Source organism: Calidris pugnax, unplaced genomic scaffold (genome assembly GCF_001431845.1).
Source record: "Calidris pugnax isolate Ruff unplaced genomic scaffold, ASM143184v1 scaffold1, whole genome shotgun sequence".
Taxonomy (NCBI): domain Eukaryota; kingdom Metazoa; phylum Chordata; class Aves; order Charadriiformes; family Scolopacidae; genus Calidris; species Calidris pugnax.
This window is the reverse complement of record NW_015090800.1, coordinates 1,002,581-1,030,553: the sequence shown is the minus strand read 5'-3', so window position 1 is coordinate 1,030,553 and position 27,973 is coordinate 1,002,581. Positions and strand designations below refer to the sequence as shown.

At 38.4% G+C, this 27,973-nt stretch overlaps 1 protein-coding gene across 7 annotated transcripts in view; it reads left to right on the top strand.

Annotated features, from left to right (window-relative positions):
• The window catches only part of PLEKHA5 (pleckstrin homology domain containing A5), a 266,473-nt gene that overhangs the window by 220,777 nt on the left and 17,723 nt on the right, over positions 1 to 27,973 (top strand). For 4 of the 7 annotated variants that reach the window (XM_014937385.1, XM_014937382.1, XM_014937381.1 and 1 more), the window contains 12 exons: positions 6,409 to 6,489; positions 12,321 to 12,383; positions 13,503 to 13,583; positions 13,724 to 13,873; positions 15,765 to 15,866; positions 16,613 to 16,724; positions 16,974 to 17,020; positions 17,932 to 18,120; positions 18,673 to 18,790; positions 22,945 to 23,060; positions 24,372 to 24,581; positions 26,831 to 26,989. In XM_014937385.1, the coding sequence (XP_014792871.1) occupies positions 6,409 to 6,489; positions 12,321 to 12,383; positions 13,503 to 13,583; positions 13,724 to 13,873; positions 15,765 to 15,866; positions 16,613 to 16,724; positions 16,974 to 17,020; positions 17,932 to 18,120; positions 18,673 to 18,790; positions 22,945 to 23,060; positions 24,372 to 24,581; positions 26,831 to 26,989 (1,428 nt within the window). The remainder of the gene's footprint in view (positions 1 to 6,408; positions 6,490 to 12,320; positions 12,384 to 13,502; positions 13,584 to 13,723; positions 13,874 to 15,764; positions 15,867 to 16,612; positions 16,725 to 16,973; positions 17,021 to 17,931; positions 18,121 to 18,672; positions 18,791 to 22,944; positions 23,061 to 24,371; positions 24,582 to 26,830; positions 26,990 to 27,973) is intronic. The other 3 variants (XM_014937387.1, XM_014937386.1, XM_014937383.1) reach the window with 1 other exon arrangement.

Here is a 27,973-nt window from a genome sequence, read left to right as displayed (position 1 = left end):
TTGGACTTTTTTTTTTTTTTTCTAATATTCTTTCATTTAATAAAGTTTTTCAGCCTTAACACTTAAAACCAACTCATCTTAGAACTTTTACGTCCTACATGTTCATGTGGTAGGATTTCAATGAGTTGCTAAAAACCACACATGCACATGGAGTCCTACAGACACACACACACACACACACACACACACCAGGCTTGGTTTGCCCAGTGATTTTATTTTCTTATTATCTCTTGGAAACAAGGTGTGAATTGTGACCGATTCAGTTAGATGGCAATGCATTTCTAAACATCTCTCCCTTGTCTTAAGGGGCTGCAGGAGGTCCAGAACAGTAGGGAAAAAACTGCTTGCTAAATTAGGCCAAAATATTTCATCCAACTCAAATATTTCCAGTTTATAATGTTTTGGAATAAGGAAATAATTCTGCCTTCAACAGTGTAATTCATTGCCAAGAAAGGACAACTGTCTATGTGAGATATAAAACTATGTACCACGCTGTTACTTGGATTAGCCAAGCTTGTCAGTATAACAGAATCATAGAATGGATAGAGTTGGAAGCAGCCTTGAAGAACATTGAGTTCCAACCCCCCTGCCCTGGGCAGGGACACCTCCCACCAGAGCAGGTTGCTCCAAGCCCCATCCAGCCTGGCCTTGAACCCCTCCAGGGATGGGGCATTCACAGCTTCTCTGGGCAACCTGTTCCAGTGTCTCACCACCCTCACAGCAATGTATTTCTTTCTGGTATCGTATTTAAAACACCCTCTTTCAGTTTAAAACCATTACCCCCCATCCTAACACTACACTCGCTGATCAAGCGTCCATCCCCATCTTTTCTGTAGCCCCCTTCAGGTACTGGAAGACCATTATAAGGTCGCCCCAGAGCCCTCTCTTCTCCAGGCTAATAAATAATAATATAATCCTAATAGACAGGATTAAACGGAGAGAATTGCCTATGTATAACATGCAAAGTGGTAAAAAGGATTTCCTTTTTACTTGCATCAGATAAAATTTAGAAATGTAATGTGATGTGATAAACATTAATTTGGGGAAGTGTCTAAATCTTATAAACATGCCATAATTACCTCTACCAGAGAGGCAAGAAATCACTGTACTTCTTACAGTGATAAGTCATTATCAAGTCTAAAATATAGTACCTTAATCATAAAATCACAGAAGAGCAGATTGGAATACTAGTTTCTGAGCAGTTTTTCTTTCCCCCCCTTGATTTAATATAATACTGTCACCTTCCTGTATGTAATAAATCCCCCTGACAGTCTTTTTGCTTTGAGTACCACTGCTTCTTGGGTTGGTATCTCATGTCTTTTTCTTACTTTGTCCATTATCAGTTTTCCTTTATGTTGGGAAGAAAAAAAAATCAGTTTCTCTTAGTCTAACTGAGGCCTTTTCTCCTTATTACCTGCATCTGTAACCAGCTTGCACAATCACTTGCCCTCTTTGAATTCTAAATCTCCGGTGTACTTAAATTAGGTATTTACACTCATATTTATATATTTAATCTTTGAAAATAGTGTCAAAACCTGCCTTGCCTACAGGATGTGGTAGAACTCCCGTCCTGTTATCTTCAATTCTCACCTTTTTGGTCACAAAGAAGTCAGTACCATACATAACAGGAATTATTAAGTTTGTACCAAGATTGTGCAGGTGAATTTTCAGGCAGACTGAAGTTCATGTGTAGGGAGGGTCACTTTTATGCTATTACAGTAAGGTGTTGTCTACTGGTTAGGTGGCTTTCTTATCAAGACACAAGAAGATCCCATAGCCTTTTTAAAGTCATGCTTTGTTTTTGTACTGCTGTTTCCTTTTGAGATGCTTAGAAATTCTTATGTTATGCTTTTTGATGTTTTTGAATTAGGTTTACAGAATTTTTGTTGTTGTTGTTGGAGTTCAGAGATAGAGAAAAAAGATTGAAGAGACTGATATGCATATATCAGCCATATGATTTCTTTGACGTCTTATGGCCAAAAGAATGATGGTCAGGCATCCTTTTTTCTCTTTTTCTTTTCTTTTTTTTTTAAAGTGAGTTTGTGAACCACTCTGCTGCCTCCAGGTTCGTAGAGAGGTGGGAGAGAGACTCATTTGCCTTTGAAGAAGTAGTTCTTTGGACACAGCTAGCAAGCCTAGGCAGGGATGATTTCTTTGCCAACGTGGGACATGTTACGAGGGCACATAACATCAAGACTTGATAGCATCAAGTCTTCTGCATTACCAAAGTTTAATACACTTCTTGTGTGTTATTAAATCCAAGCCAGCAGTCTCCTTAATGTATTGGTAGAGAGTAATTAAAATCACAGTAACAAAAAGTTGGAACATAGTTGGTTTTTTTTTTTCAAATAAAAGCTAGACATGCTATTTTTTTCCCTCATTTGTAAATAAAGCCAAGCCAGGAGGTCCCACTTGAATTTCACTGAATTTTAGAGTTGGAAGGGACCATAGAGATCATCTAGTCCAACTCCCAAATCTATCTGTTACTACAGAGAATTCCAGCAAACCATTCTTTTAGTACGCTTCTTAATCTTATATTGATAGTAGAACTTTTCTTTAGCTGAAAACACCTTTTCTACCAAGCTCAAGCTGTCTCTGTAAAACTCTCCCTGTGTGTTGTCGTATCAGCGTATCCCAGGTTAGTTTGTCATCGTAGAAGCTCTGCCAAATTTCATTTAGTTGGTTTTTTTTTTTCCTGCTTTTTCAAATGGCTATTTATGTGGATAGTTTAGGTGTTAAGTTGTTCATACGCTTGTGTTGGTACTTTCATTTTTACTTTCTTTCAGTTTTCAAAGGGGTCCATAAAAATAAACAGAACTTGAACAAGAAGTTGTCAAATGCAGGAGTGAAGGTCCCACAGCCAACGTCCGTACTGTCTTGGTGTCTTGCTTGTTTTCTCCTCTTCACCACCCTCTTTCTGAGATGCTGAAGGTGGTTCTGGGAAAAGACAGTCAATTAGGGGAGGCAGGAATAGCACAAGAGGGTTTGGATAGAGCTGATAGAGACTCTGTATTATATCTGATATCTTGTGTTTCCTATATTAACATACAGGATACTACTCTTACTTGTATTTTTTCAGGTTATCTGGAAAAGGTAGAGTGAGCTGACCCAGCCACCACTGTTGTTCTTTCTGTTGCTGGTTTTTTCCCTTTTCCCTGTCCAGAGGAAGAGGGGAGGCTCAAAGACAGGGGCTCTGGAGGGTGAAAAAAGACACTCCTGGAGGCAGCATTACTGCAAAAGGAAGGAAAAGTGCTTTTTCCTTCGTTTTTTGGACAGAAGATTAAAGAGCAGAGGAAAGGCAGGAGAAAAGCTTGATCAGGTCCTATCGCCACTGCTTTTACCTTCAGGAAGCTTGAGAGGAAGTGGATGAAACTGCCAATCTGAGCTCAGTCCTTTGTTACCCATAAGATATGGTCTTATCAGTGAAGTCATCTCTCTGGTAGGGAGCGACTGTCCCAGCTGATGGCTGCCACCAGAACAGCACAGACTGAAATGTCATCTGTGCAGGGTGTTATCAAACAGAGAAGAGAGTTTAGGAAAAAAAGAAGAGAAAAATGTCAATAGCTTCACTTTTACAGTTTAAAACACAAAATACCCATTCGGATGCTCCCTCATAAACAATGTAGCTCATATTATAGATCATAGCATATATCAAGGTGGTTTTTTTTCCATTGTTTCCAACTGGAAAATGTTTTTATATATTACATTAGCAAAGATGAAGCATCACTTCTGGGGTGAAAGAGTTATTTACCAGAAGTAGAAAGTGATAAATCTAAGACTGATGGATTTTAGTTGGTTTTACTGCTGTGTTGCTGTGTGGCATCAGGCAACTCCCACGTCAGTTTGCTTATGAAAATCTTGTCATTTTTATGAACTTCTTCAACTGGAGAGACTCTATGAGTATAATACTGTTAGCGTTAAACATAGGATCTAAAAGGTGTCATTTACTGTGCAAGATTTAAATTTTTTCTGAAGTGAGACAAAATCAAGGCTTAATTTCTGTTATGAACAAACAAAGATTTTTCCTTGAGCTATTTATTCAATGTGGATAGTTTCTTCAGTTTGGGGGTAGCCTCGTGGTAGTTAAGAACACAAAATAGGTATCCCCTTCACCCTTCAGAGCGTTGGACTTGCCCTTGTGTCCTGTGGTAGCTCTGGTTTGCTTTGTCAGTTCTTCAGTGCTCATTGCCATTTATGTGCATGAGCTGTAATTAACAGAAGGTTTGTGACAGATACATATACCCTCAAGAATTGAACTTCTCAGTAGTCAAATGTCTGTTAGTATTTTTTGGAAACATTGATTTCCTAAAGGGGAAAAGAAAAAACTTACTATTTTCCCTGCTAAAAAGGCTCTTTGGTTGGCATTACTTTACCAATAACCTGGTTTTTGATCTTTGTTCTGTAAGGGCTTAAGGAACTGGAGCTTTTCTGGAAAAAGCTGGCATTTGCAAACACCGTTAGAAAAGCATGGTTAAGCATCATTGGGGGTAAAAATATTGGAGAAAGTCCTATAAATCAAAATTGGAGCTGGCTAGAAGACAAAACAATAGCGTCAGAACAGATTTTGAGCAAATCCACTTTGCTTCTTTTCTGATCTGGATGAAAGCAATCTTTTAATTTCTGTGGAATTATTCATTCCAGTGTTGTCTGTTATCGGTTAGAAAGGAAAAATTTGAGATACTGTAAAAAAGAATTAGCCAAAGAGGCTCAAGGTGTCAAAATCCTCTTAATTAAAATGCATCCAAGCCAGTGTACTCCTAATAAAATATTTCAGCCTCAAAGCAGTCTTTCCTTTACACATATTTCAGTTGGCTGTAGTTTGATTACTTGGCTTTGGACCTTATTGTGGTCTAATGGCTGTAGTTTGATTACTTGGCTTTGGACCGTATTGTGGTCTAACTTCTGAGATATCTTTTGGTGTCACTGAGTGCACCCATTCTCTGGACAAAATTTTAATGCAAAGGGAGAACAACTTCTTGTGTCAGTTCTAGTTTTCTGTTTATGTGTACTGGAGATTCTGGAGAAATCTGAGATATCTTTTGGTGTCACTGAGTGCACCCATTCTCTGGACAAAATTTTAATGCAAAGGGAGAACAAATATCAAGGTGGTTTCTAGTTTTCTGTTTATGTGTACTGGAGATTCTGGAGAAAATGGGAGGGATTGCTTGTTTGGTTTTTTTCCTGCCTTGAGCAAACAGCATCATATGCTTGCCTTCTTAAGATAAGGTACTCTTTATTGGATGATTAATTTATTAGGTGATCAGACTTTGCTATGTATAAAAAAATCAACAACAACAACAAAAAGCTGCTCTATCTATAAGAAAAACGTGTTTCCCATAAGGAGAAAAAAAAATACTTCTCCAAATGTACAACTTGGGTTTTTTCCTAAACAATTACGGGCACTAAATTCCAAAAGGCATCAAAAACTCAGGCTTTCTGTTGCATTTCTGTCTGTGAAACAAAACCTTGCCCTGCAAATTCATGGTGAGTGCATATATATATACATAAAGACAGAGTGAGAGTTTGTTAATATTCATACTCACACTTACTTCCTATGTAACTATACTTGAAAAAGGTATTGCTGAAGAGCTCCTAAAGTTTCCAACAGAAATAGGAGGGGGATTGTGCATTAAGTTACTTCTCAGTTCCTTTTGGAGAGGAAAACTGTCTGTTTTCATAACTTTTCCCTTACTGTTAGGAGAGTCTCCTTTTTAAAACCAAAAATCCCATACTATGGTCTGTGTTGGATAATTTTCTGAAATCCGAAGTTTATGCAATTTTCACTGTAGTAATTGAAGTATCTGGTTTTGACATTGGCACACGTATCAAGAAGTATTAATAGAAAATGTCTGATCGGTTCCGAAGTAGTTTCACACTCGTATTCGGGCATTGATAAACACAAGTAGGAGTGATTCAAAGTTCCTAAGTATATGAAGGCATTTTGTGATACGTGAACATAAGTCTAAACATCGTTTCACTATTCAGAGGCTGGGAATGCTTATGTTTTTTTAATGTGCATTGAGTTACTAAATCTATAATTTAAAAGGTTTTCTGGTAAAGGTTTGAGTGTTCCTTTTGCATACTCCGATAATACTTTTCATTTCAATACCATGCAAAGCCAGGCTTATTTTAAGCATTTTTACTTTTAAAAAGGGAGAACGTTGGTGAATAAATAATACATTGGTTTTGAGCATTTACGTGGTTTTGCTACATTTGTTTGATGTTATTAAACTTTTCAGATGTTGATATTACTGAATGATGGAATATATAAAAAGCATGGGATAAAATGTAATCTACTGCATTATTAGAAAAAAATTAAAGTAGAGGCTATATTTTACAGTGTCGTCTTTCAAATCTAGCCATGCTGTAAACTGATGTTTGCTGTATGCTCCTCCTGATTTGAAATAGATGAAAGAGAATGAACCTTTAATCACCATGGTTCACACTATGATTGAGAACTCGGCGCTAAGACCGCAACTGTACCAGCAAGTAAGGTCTTGGAGAGTGAATGAAATTGCTTTATCATCTGCGAAAATTTTCCTTAGTGACAGTTTTGGTTGTTCCTTCAGATTTCTTCATAACATCGGTGTTTCTCTTATTTGCTTTGGAAAACCACAAGTCATCCATGCTTTATAAAATGCTGCAATATCGTTAGCATGGCTTTTGCTGCGTTTTTGTTGTTAAGTATTAAATGTACCCTTTTTGAATAACTCCTTTCTGTCTAGATGATTTAATTAGTTGATGTTTTATGCAGGCGTCCAGTAAATCCATGAAACTTTCAATAAGCTTCCAACATTTGTCTTAGCATGATTCCCTGCAATTAGTGTTCAAAGGTGCTTCTTTCTTTTGACCACTACAAAAAGCATGTGAGTGGTGTTTACCTGGTCATTTCTGGCGATTTTTGTTTTGTTCTAGGAAGTGGATTTACAAGTTTTTGTTTGCACCTACCGAGCCTTTAGCCACTGAAGAAAGGAAGGATCAAAATTACTTTGATCTGGGGACTGTAAATCCAAAAGGCAGTGTCTGTTCATTAAAGTCACAGCAGACTTGACCGTGCACGCTTTTTCAGAGTCTCTAGTGACGGTTGGCAATGGTAAGATGGAAGAAGAAGCAGAAATGTGAATGGAAATATTGTCTGGGAGTTGAGACCTGCATTAACTTATGAGCATGGCCAATACGTACCTGTTGGCACTGCAGGGCCTTAGGGATACTGGGGCTTCACCAAATAGCTCCTCTCACATCAGGGAACGTTTAAGAGGTCTCTTGCCTCGACTGCAACAAAGGTGATGTTCTTTCTGAATGGCTGATGATATTTTGCAGCACATGAGGTGTGCAGTTCTGGGAGTATCCAAAGGTGATGTTCTTTCTGAATGGCTGATGAGATTTTGCAGCACATGAGGTGTGCAATTCTGGTCGCCAGTCATAAGGGAGTATCTGACCAATTCCCTTAGGCTTGCATTTATGCCCACGTGACCCAAAATAACAGATAAAGGTTGCATAGTTTAAAGAAAAGGAGACATTCTACCGTGTAAAACAATCCTTTTTTTAGTGATTGACGCTTTGCTGTGTTTCAAAAAACTGCTGTAGGTTAATTTCACGTTTTAGTTTTTTTGCAAGTCAACTCCACGCTGTAAATTTGCTTGTGATCCAGAAAAGTTGCAAGAAAAATCTCAGCTTCCCAGAGGAAATGGGGTTGTGAGTTACTTTGATTTCAGGATGATCCAATTTCTACTCCTGTGTGCAAAATAGGAGCTCTAACATGGAACCTGAAGGAATTAGGAGTGGAATGGGAAAATTAAGGTGCCCTCAAGCCCTAAATGAAATTGGGTTTTGTTGTTTGGGTGGTGTTTGTTTTTTTTTTTAAGAAGCCTAGCTGTTACAGTTGTTTTTTTCAAAGCAAATCAATTTTCTCTAATAAGACTATGTAAGACAAATAAGTCAGCACACATATAATGAACAGAGGTGCTTTGGATGCGTCAGAGTAAACCAGCTCAGCTTCTAGTACTCATATATACACATTTGAAATATAGATTTGCCTGGGTTAGTCAGCCTGCTCGTTTTAGGGACACCAATAAATTTCAGAGTGCTTTCATGACAAAGCTGTGCTGTCAGCTGAGGTATCGCTACGCAGCACTGCCTTCACCTTCTAGACATACCTCCTGCTTCCTATTTGACAGGTATTTGTGCAGAAGAACCCATGCATAAACTGGAGAATAGCAAGACCTTCTGCTATCACAGGTGAAGTCTCCTGTAACAAAATTCTGCATTAACTGACTCCCAGGAAAGGATAAAAACGCACTCAAAATTTCACCGCCTAAATATTCTTCTAAACTTTTGTAATGCAAAACTAGCCTGTTTAAAATTCTGGCAACTTATTTAAAGTTTAAACAACATCTAAAAAGAAATTGGTTTTTATCACTCGTCTTTCCCACTGCTGTTTTAAAGAAATGTAAACAATTGGGAGAAGCCTCTGTGTAAGGGGCTGAAACCTGTTTTGTTGTCAAGATGATAAACTAGTTTCTGATGACCGTAACCATTCCTGCGGGTAGAGAAAAAGATCTTTCTTTGCTTCAATTTATTCAGTTCAGTTTTATGACTGAGCTCATTGAGAGTTAAGCGAAGGAAAGCAAGAAAAGCTTGTACTTAATTAAAAATTAAGGTGTCTTGCTTCCTGTTTGTTTGTAATGATTAACGGTTCTTTAGTAAAATAGCTAAAAATATATACTGTTTCAAATGCATTATTTATAAGACATTTTATGTTTGTGATTTGTTACATCTTCACAGTAATTTAAATCACTTTGACTTACATCAGTCTCCTGTACAGACTGTACTGTAAATTTACAGATATAAGCTAGGGCAATGATTCTATATGTACAACAAGAGAAATAGAGGCTTTTTACAGCCTGGAGGCATTTCTACCTTGGTTTTTGTTTGTTTCTTTCTAATACTCCTTGAGGAGTGTTAATCTTGTTTTCTAAAGCAGTATATGCTGATTTTTAAAAGTAGAATTATCCTCAGTTCCTTTTATGTGTGTGAGTTTCCTAAAGGGGGAAAACCAAAAATGCAAGTGCAACAAGCTAACATCCAGGTCTTTGCTTGGATAATTTTTCTTAATATATTAAAACCGTATTAAAAAAAGTTTCAGTTCCTGTAAGGATAGGTAGAGCTTGTTCATGGCACACTTCATCATCATCATTAGCAGTAGTGTTGCTGTAGCAGCTGGGTATGTTTAAACTGCTATGAATGTTAGATTTTGAGGTTTGTAGGTAGAAATGCTTTTCAGGTTTTGTTACCAACACGAGGTGATAGTATTTGAGGTAAAATCTTGTCTTTCCAATTTGAATTTGAAATGTTACCTACCGCATTATGCAAAATCAGAGGAGAATCTTGCTTATTGTGGGGTAAATGCCCATTTCCCCTGCTTCTTGATAGTACAAAGAACTTTAAAGAAGAAAAAGAAAGAAAAAAAATCTTTTGAAAGCCTGAGTTTCACCTCAGGCTCCCCACAAAATATCTTTATGTTGTCCTGTTTTAATTTCCTAAGTACAGCATCTTGCAGAGATGCTTAGTGTGCTCTCAGGGTGTGAAACATCCTGCCATTTGTTTATTGAATCAAAATGGTTAGTGGAATCTTGAAAATAGCTTATAAGGTAATAATCCTGTCACTTAAATGTTTTTAATACTGACTGCTTAAATAGGTTTAGCTTCTCATGTCTCAAGAGAGAAATTTGCCTCATCTGCATTTATTTGGGGAAGAAATTTCCCTCTAAGGACATCTTATATCTTGTGTCCGTTGCGGTGGATTTCTCCACATCTGTGATTCATCTGGTGCTGGCGTTTGGCGGAGGTGGGGAGTGTAACAGTGGGACTGTGAAGTGGATGGCAAACTATTTCTAACGTAAGATGGAGGTTTAATTAGGGTCACTTTACCTTTCCCCGCGTGCAAGTTACACATTTGGCCAAACTCTGCACGTGCAGTTTGCTTTTCAAAAATGGGAAATTCTGTTTGTGGGCAGGCAGGGGGCTGCTCCGTGATGTCTGGGAGCTGTGCAGTGCGTTTCACCACGTTGAGAGGAATGCATTTGTTTGCATTTGAGTAGGCAAATGTGGAGGAGAAGCGTAGGCATCGGCAGCAGGTCGTGTCGGTGGTTCAGTAGGTGGCACTCTTTCTCCGAAATTCCCGTCCCGGTGACGTGTTCCTAGGAACGATTTGGTGAGAGAGAGAGACATTTGTTGAACGTGACATAAAATACATTTCGATAACTTGATCATTGGAGCTCTTATAATGCATTTTCCAGGGTTACGAGGTTGTTAACCTTGCTTGCAATGTGTAATTGCATTTTGTCTACTGCGGTTCCTCTTGTAATTCCGGTAGGATACGATGGCATTCTCCACGTTTTTTGCCTTAAGCTGATTTATAGATGTGCTGTGGAGAGAGGAGGTGCTGTTTGGTTCGGAGATGGATTAAGTGTTTCATACTATTTTTAGAGTTTTTTTGCGTTGAGTCTACGTAAAACGTTGCAGCAGAAATGTTGAACTGAAGTGGCTCTCCAGCCCTGCCTGTTGTGGGGAAACTAGTACCGCTGACAAAAGCAAGAAGCTGGCAGCAATTTTAAACCTGTGATAGGATTTTAATAAGAGGAATTAGCACGCGTATAGCGTTCTTTGAAAAATGTGTTTTCGTTTTCTGCATACTTAAAATGCACTCCTTTCAGGAGACGGGCAGGAATAAGGGTGCTGAATTGGCAAGCTATTTTAAATTAAGGTTGAAATGCTGAAAAAAATAAATGTGTCTCTTTTTTTAGAAAAGAAAAAGGTGCAAAAAATACTGGCTTCAAAAAATAACATCACGTTTTTCCAGGCAAACTATATAAAATGCTGAGCAGTGTCTTAGGAAGTTGTATTTATCTAATAGGGGATAATGTCTCTTTTGTAAAATCTTTCTGTTGTGACATATAACTAGGTTTTCTCTGTGAGTTAAAGACATTTGGCCATGTTTATGAGGTTTTTTTTTAAATATTTCCATTCTTCATTTTTCTCTCATTGTGATAAAATCAACAGTTAAAAAACACAACTCTACAATAGTTGGAGTTTAAATAGGTATCTTAATTTTTGTGACATTCATGAGGTGCAAAAGTGCTGTGGCTTTTTTCATATTCCAACACTCATTTTCATAAAACGTCCATTTCAAAGAAAGTTACTGTGTGGTTTTAATACACTATACATACTTTTAAATTGTCACCAGGTGCATTTGCATGAGGTATGTGGACATAATGTCTTGAAATGAAACACTTAAGTGTGTTGAAGATTTACTGTATGTTTGGAATGCTTGTCTGATTAACCCTTCCCTAGTCCTTTTATTTATAAGTGTCCTTTAACATAGACTTGTGTTTTTATAGTCTTTTATGCCCTATTAAGACATAATGACCCAATTATGACAGGTGCATGAAAGGAAAGCATCTATGTTGGGACTCAGTGCACACGTGTTTTTAAATAGAATATGCAGGTTGATAGCATTGTGCCAGTATTTGCTGTAGAGGACAGTAAGTAGTTACCATATGTGACAGTCCTTTCACAGAAAATATTTTTAAATCTTGTTATTGGTCAGTTCAGAGACTGAAAAAGTGAAGAATTTCATGTGAGGAGCTGTATGAAGGTAGTTTGAGGATGCCTTACATGCTGACCGGGCGTTTGTCTAGGTCCAAAGTTTAAATAGAAAAGCTTTCATTTATGGCATTTCTGGTAATACTGTGTTGGAGGGGAGGGCGTCCATATGGAAAAAAGTAGCCAGAAAGGTATTTGGTGGCACTTACTGGGCCTTTAGCAAGATATTTTACAGGTATTTTATATCCTTAGGTCATTCTGTTCTGCCTTCAGGTTCACACCAGAATAGCCTCCTGGTGAATACACTTGACCTTAGGGGGCCTAGGATGGTTAATTCCAGGTAGAATGAGCCCCTGTATTTAGAATGCACATAAGAAAATGTATATAAAGATGTATAACTGTGTCTAGGTGTACTCTGGCACTTTCATCTTCCTGCATAATCCATGTTTGATTGAGTTAGTTGGACGTCTTGAAAAATCCAGTTTGCATTAGGAACAGAGCCCGTTGAGTTAAGGCAACTTTCTACTGACGGTCTGCTTGACATTCCATTTACTTCTCTTCATTAATATATATTGGCTAGAAATATATTGTTCGATGTCGTATGTTTGACTTCCAAGCAAAAGCTGATTTCTGTATTAAAAGTCTTAAGTTGAACAGTAGTTTCACTTTTACAGCCCAATTAAGTTGTTTTATGGCAATATTATTCTTCCTTATAGTTAACACAAGAAGAATGTAGGGGTACACTATACAAATATAGAACTGAAGAGCTGGATATTGATGTAAGTCATTTGCATTTCTTCTTCCTTGGAAATGTTGGTATTTGTCTCTTTATTTTAAAAATAATTTCCCCCTTGACTTTTGAGTTTGAAATGCGCTTCATGTAGGTGATTACCAACAGAAATTCCTGTGTGAAATTGAGGGGCATAAGGTTCTATTTGTAATAAGCTTCTAATTTGCAGGAAGTATTAAATTTTAGGTTGAAATTTCAAAAGTGAATTGCTTCTAGAAAGGAATTCAGTACTTTAGAAGGGGAAAAACTCTGTAGTTGTAGTTCACTTATAAGCATGAGAGATGGAATTTCTCAGGAAATACGACCAATACTCCAAAGCTGAAATTTGGCGTGGGTCGTTGCCATTCAGAGTATTGGGTTGCTAGTTACTAAAGAAAAGGGACTTAAGGTGTTTAAAGTCAGTTTCAAAATTGGTGGTGAAAAATAGACACACTGTACAGACGTACGTGTGCACCTTCAGTCATCCTGGCACGATGCGACTACGAGCAGAGATACTGATCTAAGGGATGTTTATTTTAAGAGTAAAAAAGAAAGCAGGCTTCCAGAGCAGCACAAAATGAGCCAAAAAAAAAGTTGTTGAAGTAGAAAAGTCAGCTGGTTCAAATTGGTCAGTGTGTACTGAACAGTTACTTGCTCCAACTGGAGCTGGAGTGGATCAGTTTTGGGCCTGGCTGAGCCTTGATCAGAGGTAAAACAGAGCAGAACATGGATGGTGTTAGTAGCGACCCATTAAAAACCTGAAATAAACCATAGGAAAGACTGGGAATGTGTGCAATATTCCTTGTAATCCTGAGGAATGTGTCAGTTAAAATTGGTATTTAATACCTGTTGTTAATAAGTTGTAAAGATTTAGCTGTAGAATCGTAAATGACATGTTTTGAGCCCTACTGTTTGGAGTTATAATAGCACTTATTTCATAGTATCTTAAGCAGGTTCCTTAGGGTTAATTTGAAAATACGCCACTGATACCTTCAGAGTTTTAGAATTCATATTTTGTGATAAGAAAATTTTATAGAGACTTTTGTAATGATTTGATCAAGTTCTGTTTTAATTGCTGAAGATGTTGCAAATGAAATCCTAATTGCGCTCACTTTCTGTTCCATACCAGGCTAAGCTCAGCCGTTTGTGTGAACAAGATAAAGTTGTACAAGCACTGGAGGAGAAGCTTCAACAGCTACACAAGGAGAAAGTAGGACAATTGTATTTATTACCTAAAGTGGATGTTATTTTACATGCTTATTATCAGAACATTGGTAACTGAAATAAAATGAAAATCAGCCCAATGGTGCAGAACATTAAAAAAAAAAATCATTCTTTTTATTATAATAGTACACGCTTGAGCAAGCTTTGCTATCAGCAAGTCAGGAGATAGAAATGAACGCAGACAATCCCGCAGCCATACAAAATGTAGTCTTGCAGAGAGATGACTTGCAGAACGGACTGCTTAGCACTTGTCGAGAAGTATCGCGAGCTACTGCGGTAAGTAACGCCTTCTGGCCAGGAAAACTCAATTAAAACTCAACGACGCGTTAAACGGGTGTCTTCATGTTCCTCTTCTTAATTGGCTTGTCTTTGGTTATTTTGCACTACGTTCCAGCAAAGCTCAGTTCTCTCTTGTACTTGCTTGTACTTGGGGGTGTTGGTCGACTGTTGGCTGAACATGAGCCAGCAGTGTGCCCAGGTGGCCAAGAAGGCCACCAGCATCCTGGCCTGTATCAGGAACAGTGTGGGGAGTAGGGCCCGAGAGGTGATTGTCCCCCTGTACTGGGCACTGGTGAGGCCTCACCTCGAGTGCTGTGTCCAGTTTTGGGCCCCCTACCATAAAAAAGACATTGAGGTGCTGGAGCGGGTCCAGAGAAGGGCGACAAAGATGGTGAGGGGTCTGGAGAATAAGTCTTATGAGGAGAGGCTGAGGGAGCTGGGGGTGTTCAGCCTGGAGAAGAGGAGGCTGAGGGGAGACCTTATTGCTCTCTACAACTCCCTGAAAGGAGGGTGTAGAGAGGTGGGGGTCGGTCTCTTCTCTCAAGTCACAGGCAACAGGACAAGAGGAAATGGCCTCAAGTTACGCCAGGGGAGGTTCAGGCTGGATATTAGGAAAAAGTTTTTCACTGAAAGGGTTATCAGACATTGGAATGGGCTGCCCAGGGAGGTGGTTGAGGCACCATCCCTGGAGGTGTTCAAAAGACGGGTTGATGTAGTGCTGGGAGGTATGGTTTAGTGATGATGCTCCTTGTTTGTTGTGAGGGTGTCTATTTTTGTCAGTTAGGTTGACGGTTGGACAAGATGATCTTTAAGGTCCCTTCCAACCTAGAAGATTCTGTGATTCTGATTCTGTGTGTTTTTGTCAAAGGCGGCTGGAAAGTGATTTTTCTCACTATGCTCATCAAGTAGTCTTTAATTAATTAATTAATTTATTTTTTGGCCAGGAATGAGTGCATACTGACTTGAATTGCTGTGATGATTTTCATCTTTATAATATGAAAAACTGATTGCAGGAGAAGTAATGCAAATAAGCTGTTTTATGTGATGGAAAAATAGTAGCGAGCACAAACTTTATCAGCTATTTGATCAGCCAGGTGACTGTAAGCAAAAGCACCTGCAGGATGAAGAGAAGAAGAGATTATACTGTCATGGTCTCTCTTAATAGTGAGCCATTATTTTAAAAAAGATCTTTCAAGTTACGCACTTTCAAAAACCTTAAAAATAACCCCCCACACAATGGAAATGAAGGGAAGGGAATTGCTATTTCCTGTCCTTTTCCACTTCATGATGGTTTCTACACTGAAATGACAAGGCAAAGAAGAATTTTTGCCTATTACATATGTATATCCAAAAAAGGTATTTCAGTGTCAAATTCCAGTGATTTGCCGTGGTGAAATTGGTGTGAGGTAGGCCCTGAAAACGTGGGTTTAGTGTGAACATCAGCCTGTGTTGTGAAAGGAATTGGTTGGACAAGGAAAAGGGAATCGGGGGGGGAAAGGAAGTCTTCAAGATATACTTTCCCTCATTAACTTTTTGATCCATGCTAAATATCCATTTCTGTGGGTTTTCTGCCTCAGTGGAAGGACCCCCCCGTCCCTGCTGACTATAAAGACATATTCTGAAGACTTTGCCCTTGCCTGTCTTTTTAGTTTGTGAAAAGACAAACTGCCGTTTGTTCGAGTTCCATTCAGTATCATTAGAAAACCAAAAAGCCATTTAAACGTTGCATTCCCTAAAATACATATTTATTTATTGCTGATATCTATTTATGCATTATCTATTGTGCATTATATCCTGAAGTTTCATGCCACTGAATAAGGAAAAATAAATGCTTTTTTTTTTTTTTTGAACATGCATTTGTAATTCTTTACTTTTGTTACATACTCAGGAACTGGAAAGGGCTTGGAGAGAATATGATAAATTGGAGTATGATGTAACTGTAACAAGGAACCATATGCAGGAGCAACTCGATCGGCTTGGAGAAATTCAGGTGAGGCATTAGGTCTTAAAGTACATTGGAGTCACTTTCATTGGCTGTGATTTTCTTTAAAAACTACACAAATACACACACACACATATATATATTATCCGTTTTTTTTTAACTTGAACATGCATTTGTAATTCTTTACTTTTGTTACATACTCAGGAACTGGAAAGGGCTTGGAGAGAATATGATAAATTGGAGTATGATGTAACTGTAACAAGGAACCATATGCAGGAGCAACTCGATCGGCTTGGAGAAATTCAGGTGAGGCATTAGGTCTTAAAGTACATTGGAGTCACTTTCATTGGCTGTGATTTTCTTTAAAAACTACACAAATACACACACACACATATATATATTATCCGGACTAGGCAGACAGGTGTGGTCCATGCCAGGAGGCATTAAAGGCTGTTTGCTCCAGGGATTGATTTTCTATGCAGCTATGAAAGGGACATTACAAGGGAGCCCAAGAGCTGAGGAATTTGGGTTAGGCAGCCCAACTCCCTTTCCTCTAGGGAAAGGAGAACTTCTGTCATTATTGCATTTTATTTTCCTTCATTGGGAAAGGATACGCGGTGTAATCTAAAGAAAGAAAAAGGTTTTCTGGTTTTTTTCTTTTTTCCACTTGCAACGTATTCTAAAAGGATACGCGGTGTAATCTAAAGAAAGAAAAAGGTTTTCTGGTTTTGTTTTTTTTCCACTTGCAATGTATTCTAATTTATGGCCCATCCATGCTGTTTATTTCCTGGCAGACTGAGTCCGCAGGGATACAGCGTGCTCAGATTCAGAAGGAGCTGTGGAGAATTCAAGATGTCATGGAGGGTTTAAGTAAACACAAACAGCAAAGAAGCTCTTCAGAGGCAGGTAAACTGATTGGTTTTATATCTCATTGGAAGTGAGATGTGATCATACATTTTTAAAGGAAAAGCTCCGTAGTTGCTTCTGTGTGTTTGAAAAAATGGTACAATTGCTGAGAAAAGAAGAAAGCAATCATTTTTTTGAAGTTTGATGCTTTGTGTATTTGTTTAATAGTGACAGGTTATACTTCATATTTTAAAAGCTATTTATTGAAAATGATTTTTCTCTTTCTTTCTGTGCCTTTCCCCCTAACAGGTATCATGGGATCAAGGACATTTTCAGCTATTAAATATAAAAACGAGGTATGGTTTTAGTATATTTATCATTTTAGCATCACTGAATTTCTAATATGCATATGATAAGAATAAGCATTATTATAAATTGTTTTAAGGATGTCTGAAGTAGGTATTCAGTATGTTTCTGTGAAAACACTGCTTTATGAATGAAAGACTGATATCTCCACTAGTAGTTTTAACACTTCCATTTGTTCTGTGTCTTTATATTCTCACCGGTGTGTTTCTCTTCTCCATTTCTCACCTTTCCCTCTCCCTAGACTCTTACCCTAGAAATATAAACCCTGATATATGGATTTCTTTTCTACCCACCACACTTTTCATGGGAAGAAATACATTGCTTTATATGTCTATTCACATATTGAGCCTGGTTCTCAGATGGCCAGAGCACCCACGTGAACAGCTGAAGCTGTGGGAGCTCCCAAATGTTCAATTCCTCTGAAAATCTGGCTAGAAGTTACAGTTTTAAAGGGACATTGTCATGGTTGTCTCAAGTTTATGCAAGATACATCTGGCTTACAGAACTTTCTAAAAGTTTAATTTATATACAAATCTTTAAAAAGATATTGAATTTCATTTTTAAAAGGATGGTTCAGAGAGTTCATACATGTCTAACAGAGAGTGCAGGTGTTAGAAATGAAAATCTTGATAAATTGAATAATGAAATTATTGAAGTATCTCATCCTAGCTGGTAGTAATAAAATAAAAATTAAAAAAAGAACAAAAAAAAAAAAAAAAAAAAAAAAAAAAAGAAACAAAGAAAATAAAGCTTTTGTGGCCTTTTTTTAGTGTGACATTGTCCCTTTAATTCCAAAATCGATAGCTGGTGTAGCTATGGTAATATCTTTTTTCTTTTTAAGTGATAAATAATTGTAACAGGTATGCACATCTAAATAAGGTGACTATTCTACAATCTTTAGGAAGAGGAAGTAGTCCCACCTCGTCCTCCACTCCCTCGGTCCTATGACTTTACAGAGCATCCTCCCATAATCCCCCCTCTGCCCAGTGATAGCAGCTCCTTGCTCTGTTATAGCAGGGGCCCAGTCCATCTGCCAGAAGAAAAGAAGATTCACCAAGTTCAAGGATATCAGAGAAATGGATCTTACTGTGTAAGTGGCTGAAACTGCCACGTTGTTCTTGAAGCATCCCCCTTCCTTTGCACAGTCACAATTTTTATTTGGTCATCTGGCTACTTCTGTGTTATGTTTTTTCCTTTTGGTTATTTGGTTTTATATATAGCTCCATCATTTGCTCTTCTCATTTGCCTGTCATATATTCTGTGCGTATATAAAATGTCTTAAGACTTAAATGCCCGTATCTGTGTAAATTTCAGAAAATTAAATTGTTCTGCTCACAAAGTTCTTAAAAAACTTAAGGCTCAGAATCAGTTTTTGCTGAAATTTGTTTCCTGAAGATCATTTAAATGAAAAAAAATACCCTCTGCATTTTTAAGGCAGTATTTTTAAATGTAATTTCTGAAAGCCTGCAAATGTTTTTACTCAATAAACTACAAAGAAATACTGCTGCAAGAGCACTTGAACAATGAAACATTATTTTAAAGCGAGAGCAGAGGCGTTACAAAATAAATGTTTTGAGTCTTAAGACATAAATGCTTGTATGAAAACGCCTGTTTATTTACCTGATAACTTGTTGTTCCTCAGGGTCCTGATTATAGGCTTTATAAGAGCGAACCGGAGTTAACCACAGTAGCAGAAGTGGATGAGTCTAATGGTGAAGAAAAAACAGAACAAATGTCAGAATCGGAATCTTCAGCCAAAGGTTTGTCCTCCAGCACGGCGTTTACACCCTTCCAGCCCTTTCCACAAGGAACACAAAGCTTTAACTACATTCTAGAAGCTATCTCATCCTTCATATTTTTGTAGCCTGCCCATTTCTTAATATGATGAAAGAGCTTCCACGATGAAATAATGATTTAATTATATGACGAGAAAGATTTCAGTCAATTACACCGCAGAAAAATCAAACATTACACTCACCAACAACCCTGAAATCCTTATTGACACCATGTCTAATCACATCACTCACATTCCCCACACGCCGTTCCCTTGAACAATTACCCATTTTATGTTCTTGCCCTTGAACAATTATTCAGTTTTTGAATCAGGCTCCCGATGTTATGTCACTGGAACGTCCAAAAAGGCAGCACCACGGAATTTTCAGGCTCTCATAAGGCAGGGAAACAATGTCTTTTTCTTTTTTTAATCTTGTAATTGTTGAATTGCCTTCTGTCCCCTGATATAATAGGAATAATGATCATGACCTTGGAGTGTACAGACAATAAAGGTCTTTGCAATTGCTAAATGCTTTAGATTCTTCTCTTCATCTAGCTTCCATAAAAGCTGCTAATTGCTTGGTAGACTCTTTTACCAGGAAGTGCTTCTCCATTCTGTTTGTTAAGACACAGAGTAGTTTGTTAAAGGTTGACTTCAGGAAAAGCAGTTTGAGAACGTCCCAAAAAACATATTAAGAGCTTTTTAGAAAAAAAGTAATTAAACTGATCCATTTTTCTACCGTAACGGTTGATGTTTCCAGCGCCAACAGGATCACTGCCTTCTGTTCTGGTAGTTTGACTAAGCCTGCTACGTACCACAATTTGACCAAGAATTATGATCCTATAAAGGTATTATTTTCATCAGAATGGTAATGGAGGTTTTTAAAACTAAGGTTAGCCAACAGTTTGGGTGCAAACAACAGCCCTATGATATACTTAAGCTTGCAATTACCAGACAATTAGTCAATTCAGATTCACTACAGTATTTGCTGAGGTATAATGTTGATATACAGGTTTTATTGACCTGTGGTGTTCCAGGTTGTTTATAGTAATTTGTGACAAGAGGGAAGGTAATTGTCAAAACAATATAAAAAAAGCCTTGCACTGATTATATAAAGCAAACCAATAGTTTTTGAGTATCCCAATCTGCCTTCTATCTTCTTCTGGAAAGACAGAAGTAGTTTTGTCATGTCCATTTGTAGAAAAACAGCCCATAGTAAGGGAAAGCAATAATACGAATTCTTCTAATATAAACAACACTTGGGGTTGGGGGAGAGAATAGTTGCTGTGGTAGCAAGCAGCAAGGGGCTTTTTATCTTCTTAAACACCAGTGTGCAGTGGGTTTATCATGGCTCCAGTGTGTTATTGTAGCTCCACAGCCTGTTATCATCTGGTTGATGCTTTTGAGAGTGTGAATTTTCTAGCGGACACGATCCCTGAGCAGTAGGAAAAATATAACCCTTCCTGCTTTTCCTTACAGCGCGGATGCCGTTAGAACTATCTGCTGGTTCAACAAACATTTTTATGCCATTCTATCTTCAGAGTTTTATAAGCTGAAAAGCAAAGAAACTCAAAGGCAGCTCATCTCTGCAATTTTAATTTCTTCCTCTTTCAAGAAGTCGTTTCCTATTGGGGGTGGTTCTAAAAAGCTGGAAATGTCAGAGGAAATTTTAGAAATGTTTTTCTAGTTCATTGTGCAGGTTACTGTAGGAGACACTGCTCGTGTTTCTTCTGCCAGCCATTTCCCTCTCTTTTCAACTGCCAACAATCAGAGAGAAACCTCTTAATAGGACTGTGTTAAGTAACCCTTACAGCTGTCTGCAAGCAAAGGAATATTTATAACCTGAGCGGTACATGAAGGTGACACAAAAAGAAAATGGACTTCTGCTGTGTTTTATCCCTTCTACATCTAAAGGAGGCTCAAACTGTTGCTTTATAGTTTTTGTTTTGAATGATGGATTTGGCATTCAAATACCTCCAGACTATTTTGTCAGCCTATCAGACAGTTTAGAGGAGGAGTTGAGCCTTCACCAAGTCAATATGTCCTCTGAAATCTGTGCAACTTCAGGAAAAACAAAGAGAAATAATTTGGCTAACAAAGAAGACATTATATCTATTTTAGGCAAAATCAGCGAGGAAACAATTTTTAATAGTTTGATATGGTATTTCCATCAGTCAACTCTCAGTACTTCTAGCCTCTCCAGTATCTGAATAAAAGATGTCTCTTGGAAAGCTGGCACCCACACCTTCTATTCTGCTTGCCATCTAGTCTTCAGTTCATTGGCATCTTACAGACAAAAGGTTCTCCCTGGTAGCAGATCCAGATTTATGGTCTTTCTGGAGAGTTAGAATCATAGAATGGTTTGGGTTGGAAGGGACCTTAAAGATCATTGAGTTCCAACCTCCTGCCCTGGGACACCTCCCACCAGACCAGGTTGCTCCAAGCCCCATCCAGCCTGGCCTTGAACCCCTCCAGGGATGGGGCAGCCACAGCTTCTCTGGGCAACCTGTTCCAGTGTCTCACCACCCTCACAGCAAAGAATTTCTTTCTGGTATCTCATCTAAATCTTCTCTCTTCCCATTTAAAACCATTATCCCTTGTCCTGTCACTACACTCCCTGACAGAGTCCCTCCCCAGCTCTCCTGTAGCTCCCTTCAGATATTGGAAGGCCGCTGTGAGGTCTCCCCAGAGCCTTCTCTTCTCCAGGCTGAACAACCCCAGCTCTCTCAGCCTGTCCTCATAGCAGAGGTGCTCCATCCCTCTGAGCATCTTCGTGGCCCTCCGCTGGACCCGTTCCAACAGGTCCATGTCCTTCTTATATTGAGGGCTCCAGAGCTGGACACAGAGCTCCAGGTGGGGTCTCACGAGCACAGAGCAGAGGGGCAGAATCCCCTCCCTGGCCCTGCTGGCCACACTTCTCTTGATGCAGCCCAGGATGGGGTTGGCTCTCTGGTCTGCCAGTGCACACTGCCGGCTCATGTTGAGCTTCTCATCCACCAACACCCCCAAGTCCTTCTCCTCAGGGCTGCTCTCCAGCCATTGAGTCAGAAGCACTTACAGTCCTTCTGGTAGCCAGCCCACAGACCTTCAGTCTTGCCCATCTTTGTCCCCAGACCTGTGTACGATCTCTCTGTAGCTGTCTCCTGCTGGCAAGCTAGCCCAACTTGAAGATCACTAGCATCTCTCACGCTCTCGTGCATGGAAGAGAAACCGTACTCCCATGGAAAATACTTCAGGATGAAGTTGGATAAGTAGACAGAAGAGGCTGCAATGCGAAGGCAGAGAAGCCTACTGAGAAATGGCTGGTTTATGCAAAGCTCACCCCTTACGTTCCCCCTCCTGCCCACTATCCCCTGCCTGTTCTTCCCCATCCGCTTTACCCCATCCCTTTCGCAGCCTTTGTTTCCTTAGTTGTAGAGGGCAATGAGGTCTCCCCTCAGCCTCCTCTTCTCCAAACTAAACATGCCCAGTTCCCTCAGCCTCTCCTCATAGGACTTGTTCTCCAGGCCCCTCACCAGCTTGGTGGCTCTCTTCTGGACACACTCCAGCACTTCAATGTCTTTCCCGTAGTGAGGGGCCCAAAACTGAACACAGTACTCAAGGTGAGGCCTCACCAGTGCCGAGTACAGAGGCACGATGACTTCCCTACTCCTGCTGGCCACGCTATTCTTGATACGAGCCAGGATGCCATTGGCCCTCTTGGCCACCTGGGCACACTGCTGGCTCATGTTAAGCCTGCTGTCTACCAACACCCCCAGGTCCTTTTCTTCCGGGCAGCTTTCCAGCCACTCTGCCCCAAGTCTGTAGTCAAGTCTGAGTCAACAACCCACCCGGAATTACTTTTTGTTCATTGGTCCCACTTTTGCCAAATTTTCCATCTTCGCACTGCTATCTAGGTAAGCTTGGCCTGAAGTGGTAGCTCTGACACGGGGTTACCTCGGCACTCAGCTGGCCTTGCAAACTCCATTCCACAAAAAAGCTCCCAGTACTGCTGTCTGATTGTCTCTGAAGTTTGTCCATCTTTGCTGTCCTCTGAAGAACAGTTTCCAAGGCTGACAACATGTATTTTCTAGAAAACAATAAACTGTGTTGGCAACGTTTTACATAGCACTTAGTATCTATTGCTTTACTCTTTTGCAGGCTCACATTTTCCTGTGGGAGTTGTACCACCCAGAACCAAATCACCAACGCCAGAGTCTTCAACAATAGCATCTTACGTCACTTTGAGAAAGAATAAGAAGATAGATCTCAGAACGGTACTTTAAAAAAAAAAAAACCTTTGAGCATTGATGGAGAGTGATGTGTTCACTTCTAAGTTTAATTTCTGTAGTCACTTCAAAAGTTGGAGTTATTTTTTTAATTTTCTTTATAGAGAAATTCACGGTTATAAAAATACAGTGTGTGAATTTAATGGAGACAGCTGCAGAAAGGATGACAAAACTGTAAAGGTCGTGTATGTTAAGCTGCACAGAGACACTCAAACTACTAAATCTACTCAAATACTGAGTTGAAAGGACACATGAAGCATCTTAGGTTAAACGTTGAAGGACTTGTATTTGGCTTCTGGGGCAGTTTAATAACCCTTGTGTAACAAATACTGGCTCTTATTTGTTTCATTACTACAATGATTTGGTAAATGCCTAAAACAGCCAGAAAATAAGGATACAGTAAGCAGTATGTGGGTAGTAAGCCTGGAATTTCAGTTTAGAGTCCTGTAGTCTCTGGGTTGAAGACAGATGTTTACATGTAGTTGGTGTGAAAGGGAGGGAAGGTTGTGCCATAGTTACAGCGTGAATAGAAGAGGAGAAGGTGTAGGAAGAGCAGGAGAGGGGAGAGGAACTCTCAGGATGTCGACAGGAGAAAGGATGCCACTTTGCAGAATTGAAATCAGTTACTGTGAATGTACTAAATGCAGCTGATTAGCTCAAAGTACATTTTTTCCTGTCATACAAAGTACAGATCTATCTGAAAAATCAGTGAATTTCAAGAAGAGAGTAGGTAAAATGATGGTTGTTATTTTGGGAATAATAATGCTTTGAATTACAGACTTCTAGGTGGTGATAAATTCACTTTGTTTCAGCCTGTGCTTGGTGTTTAATGATGTCCTGCTGTAGTTTTTATTGAAATAAAAAGGCAGAAATCACAGTTAGATCAACGGGTATAAATGTCCTGGATCATTAAATTTTGATTATGTTTCTATCTCAGTCAAGTAACTTGTGTTTGCCTGTTGTTTAATGTCTGGTAAATTGTTTCAGTTTGATGGGATGGCCTTAAGAGAGCACCTACCCATTCTCTTAATAATTTATCATTGATGGTGGTAAGGTCACTGTTCAAAAAAGCAAATGATTCTTTCCTTTTATTCCTTTTATTTTGAATTTCGATGTTCATTCATGGTGTTCATTTGGTTCTTGTACTTTCTTCACATACGTAGGAGATCTTTACTTGCCCACTGTTTTTTCTGCTTTTTAGTAAACCATTAGGTGATCTTTTCCGATAAGCTAAACAGTTTGGAATCTTGCTTTTTTGAAACAAATATAAATATATATATCTATATTCTTCCATTTAAGGAAAGACCAAGAAGTGCAGTGGAGCAGCTGTGTCTTGCAGAAAGCACACGGCCTCGGATGACTGTGGAGGAGCAGATGGAGAGAATCAAGAGACACCAACAAGCGTGCCTGAGGGAGAAGAGAAAAGGACTCAATATTATTGGTGTTTCAGACCAATCTCCTTCACAGAATCTGTCGTTTGTCAGAGAGAATCCACTCAAATTGGCACAGGTGGGTCCCGCCTTATTCAAAAACTTTAACGTGTCCAATTAAAAAAGTTACAAAATTGTTCTTCTTCCAAAATCACGTGATACTATAGGAATCTATTTGAGGCTGCTCGTATAGAGTAACAGTCACAAGAGACTCTCTGCCAGACACAAGAGAAAGGGAGAAGACAATCTTCATACCTGCTTATACCTAATAATAGTAGGAGTCACTTCTTTGTCTTTTTGGAAAATAAGTAGTTCAAATGTACACGTTTGATTATGCCTTGGATTATGTTTGTTAATTTTTGTCAAATTGAGCAAACAACATGAAATTGCAAGCTTTGTAACTAAAAACAGTGTCAGGGAGAATCGTGATTCAGTCGGTGTATAAATTATGAAGATTTTTCTGCAATGTAATATATTCAAACATCTGTGATGTTTTTAGGTAGGAATGTATATTTATGATGATAGCTCTTAAGCGATGTTCTTTTTCTGTGTTTTTTTTAGCCCGTAAATACATAAAAGTAGAACCCTCACTTTTGTTTTCACTCATTCTTGAACAGTTAAGACAAAGAAGTGAGTTTATGAAATGGTTAAGGGTGGGGAGAGAGGAGGAAGATGTAACTGCCTGCCATTAACCAGGAAATACTACCCTGAAGATACAGCTAAAAAAAAAAAAAAAACAAAAAAGCAAACCCAGAACCCAACTAACAAACAAAAAACACCACACCACTTCAAGACAAAAAAAATCAAATAGATTCAGGGTAGTGGGTGTCAGACAGCCTACTACTTTCTAACTGCTAAGAATTAGTTTTCTTTTTCAATACCTTCATGGAGTTTTCTGTTCATGTTTGTTTTTTTTTTTTTAATCTTCTGGCAGACTTTTTTTTTTTCCAGACCACACTGGTGGGTTTTTTGGGGGGTTTCTACGCTGATGTGTAAATGCCTTCTTTTATGTTTTGTATGCATTTGTATGTATTTTAACATCTGATTTTGTAAAACCAGGTTAAATGCATTGCACTCCTAAGAAGTCACACATTTCCAGATAAGTTTGGGTTGTTTGGGTTTCTTTTCTTTTGAGTGTGCTAAACTGCCTTCAGAGCTGTATAAAAGTTATCTTTTTCTTCAACAACATTGGATAGATGCTATTTGGCCAAAAGCCCCAAGATGAGATATTACACTGTAGTAATAGCTCATATTTTGTAAAAGCATAGTTTCTATGCCTATTGATTTTCCTACAGAAAAAAATGGTGCAATGGCATTAACTGCTGGAAGTATTTTCAACTGGAGGGTTTTTTTTAAGAATTGGAGGAAAAAAAGGAATTTATAAACAGCCTACTATGTAATTTTTAAGTGATTGCCAAAATACAAAAGGAAGTTGCTTCACAATTATTATTGTTTGGGACAAGTGTATGATACGGGCACATACTTGAGTTAGGAAAGTAAAGAGATTGATTTGTGAACTGACTTACATGGAATTTCCTCTTTGTAGGATGCACGTGCTGAATCACAGGAATTCAGACACAGGATTTATTGCTTTCATGGCTCCTATTTTTTCTCTGCCCTAGTACTTTGTTTGGTAAAACAGATATGAGCCCCACTTCACTTCAGTTTGCTGCTTTGCCAACATAACGTTCACAGTTCACAATCTTAAGTCACCTCTACCATCCTGCCTCAAACCAGCTTATTCTCTCTGCAATTGAATTATTATTTTTCTGAAGGAATAATTAATATCCTCTGGCATTATCAGATGCTGTGTTCTCATCTGTTAAATCAGTTAACAGCACAGGCTTGGGAGATACTCCAGATAATTAGACAAAGTGCACGCAGGTGCGCTGTGGATTTTGTACTGAGAACAGATTTTTATCCATCTATTTTCTTTTTAACTGGGAAAACCTATTTTAAAAAAAATATATCAGTGATTATATATGCAGGTAATAATGCTGCTAAGTCTGTGTGTGACTGAGCTAAATACGAATGGAATTTCAGAGGATAAAGGTTACTAATAAAAAATGCTGGGGATTTGGGGAGGGGGTACAGAAATTACAATAATCTTACAGACAAAAAACATTATTAGACAGGTTGACCTGTTTTGAAAGGTAAATAAATGAGAAATTTCTAAATCTTTAGCAGTTTCCATTTTCCTTATTGCAATGCGGTGTGCTTAAAGTTTTTTAAGTATTTTTTTTAATCACAGAGGAAAGCACAAGGCTCAGAACTGAGATTGTGATAACTTTTTTAAGAATACGTCTGTGTATCAATTTTTCTCCACAGAATCGAAAAAAGGATGATACTGTGTCTAGTAACATAAAGGAACTAGACAGCACCACTAGAGAAAATAATTTGAAACAAAATAATGGAAGTCCTGGAGAAGAAATGGTGCAGTTAAAGCATGATGGAGAAGGAGAACACAATTCAGGTTTTACTAAAGAGGTACTAAGCTGCCCTTTAATGAACTGCTCATCAGCCTGCCTTGCAGTAGAAAAATATTTTGAGCCACAGACAGCAGACTGTGGAAAATAGAGCCAGTTCCTTTTGCTTGGAAGAATAAGATATCTCTTTGGATATTACAAATATTCTATATACATTTACAAAATGCTATCAGATCTGTCTATAGCTAAGATACTGAATTTTCTATATGGTCTTCCTAAATTTCATTTTATTTACCTGTTACTATCTTGATTGACTGGAAAATTGCAAAATTATGGTCTTTACTAATACTAATGCATCTTTAAATACTAATCATTGATCTGTTCATTGCTTAGGATAGCCCAGTGTAGGCTTTGGCAATCATTTAAGACACCTGACTTCTTTGTTTGGTGCATTAAATAGTGTATGGGAAGCAGAATGAAGCTGACCCAACAATTTATCCACAGGAGGAGGCAGTAACTGTAGTTGGTGCTATTTTTCACCAGGTTGATATCTGTCTTGGAATAGTCTCAGAGTCACTCAGCAGTGAGTTACGGTGGTGGTTTTAGTACTTAAGTGCCCTGAATGCTCAGCAAAAGCAGACTGACTGTGCAGAACAGATTATTCCAGTTGTTTCTACATAATCGTATCCTGCTTATAGTTTAATTTTTTTAAAATGTTGTGTAGATTATTTTTTTCTGTTCATATTCTTTAATTAGTCATTTTTTTGCCTTTCCTCAACATTTTTCCTTTTGTTTTCCTATTTTATATTTAGCTTTTTTAAACATACGTCTGATGGAGAATGGTTTAAAATCAAACAATTAACATCTGTTGTTATTCTTTAAGAATACTTTATATTGAGAGTGCTTCTTCGTTAGGTATGCAAATCTTTTAAAGGAAAATTATCTAAATACGCTCAGATTGGTTATATCTAATCAGGCCTTTAAGAGCTGTGTTCAGGCTCATCAGCAAGATATTCCAGTAGCTGGAGATCTCTGTTGGCATTGT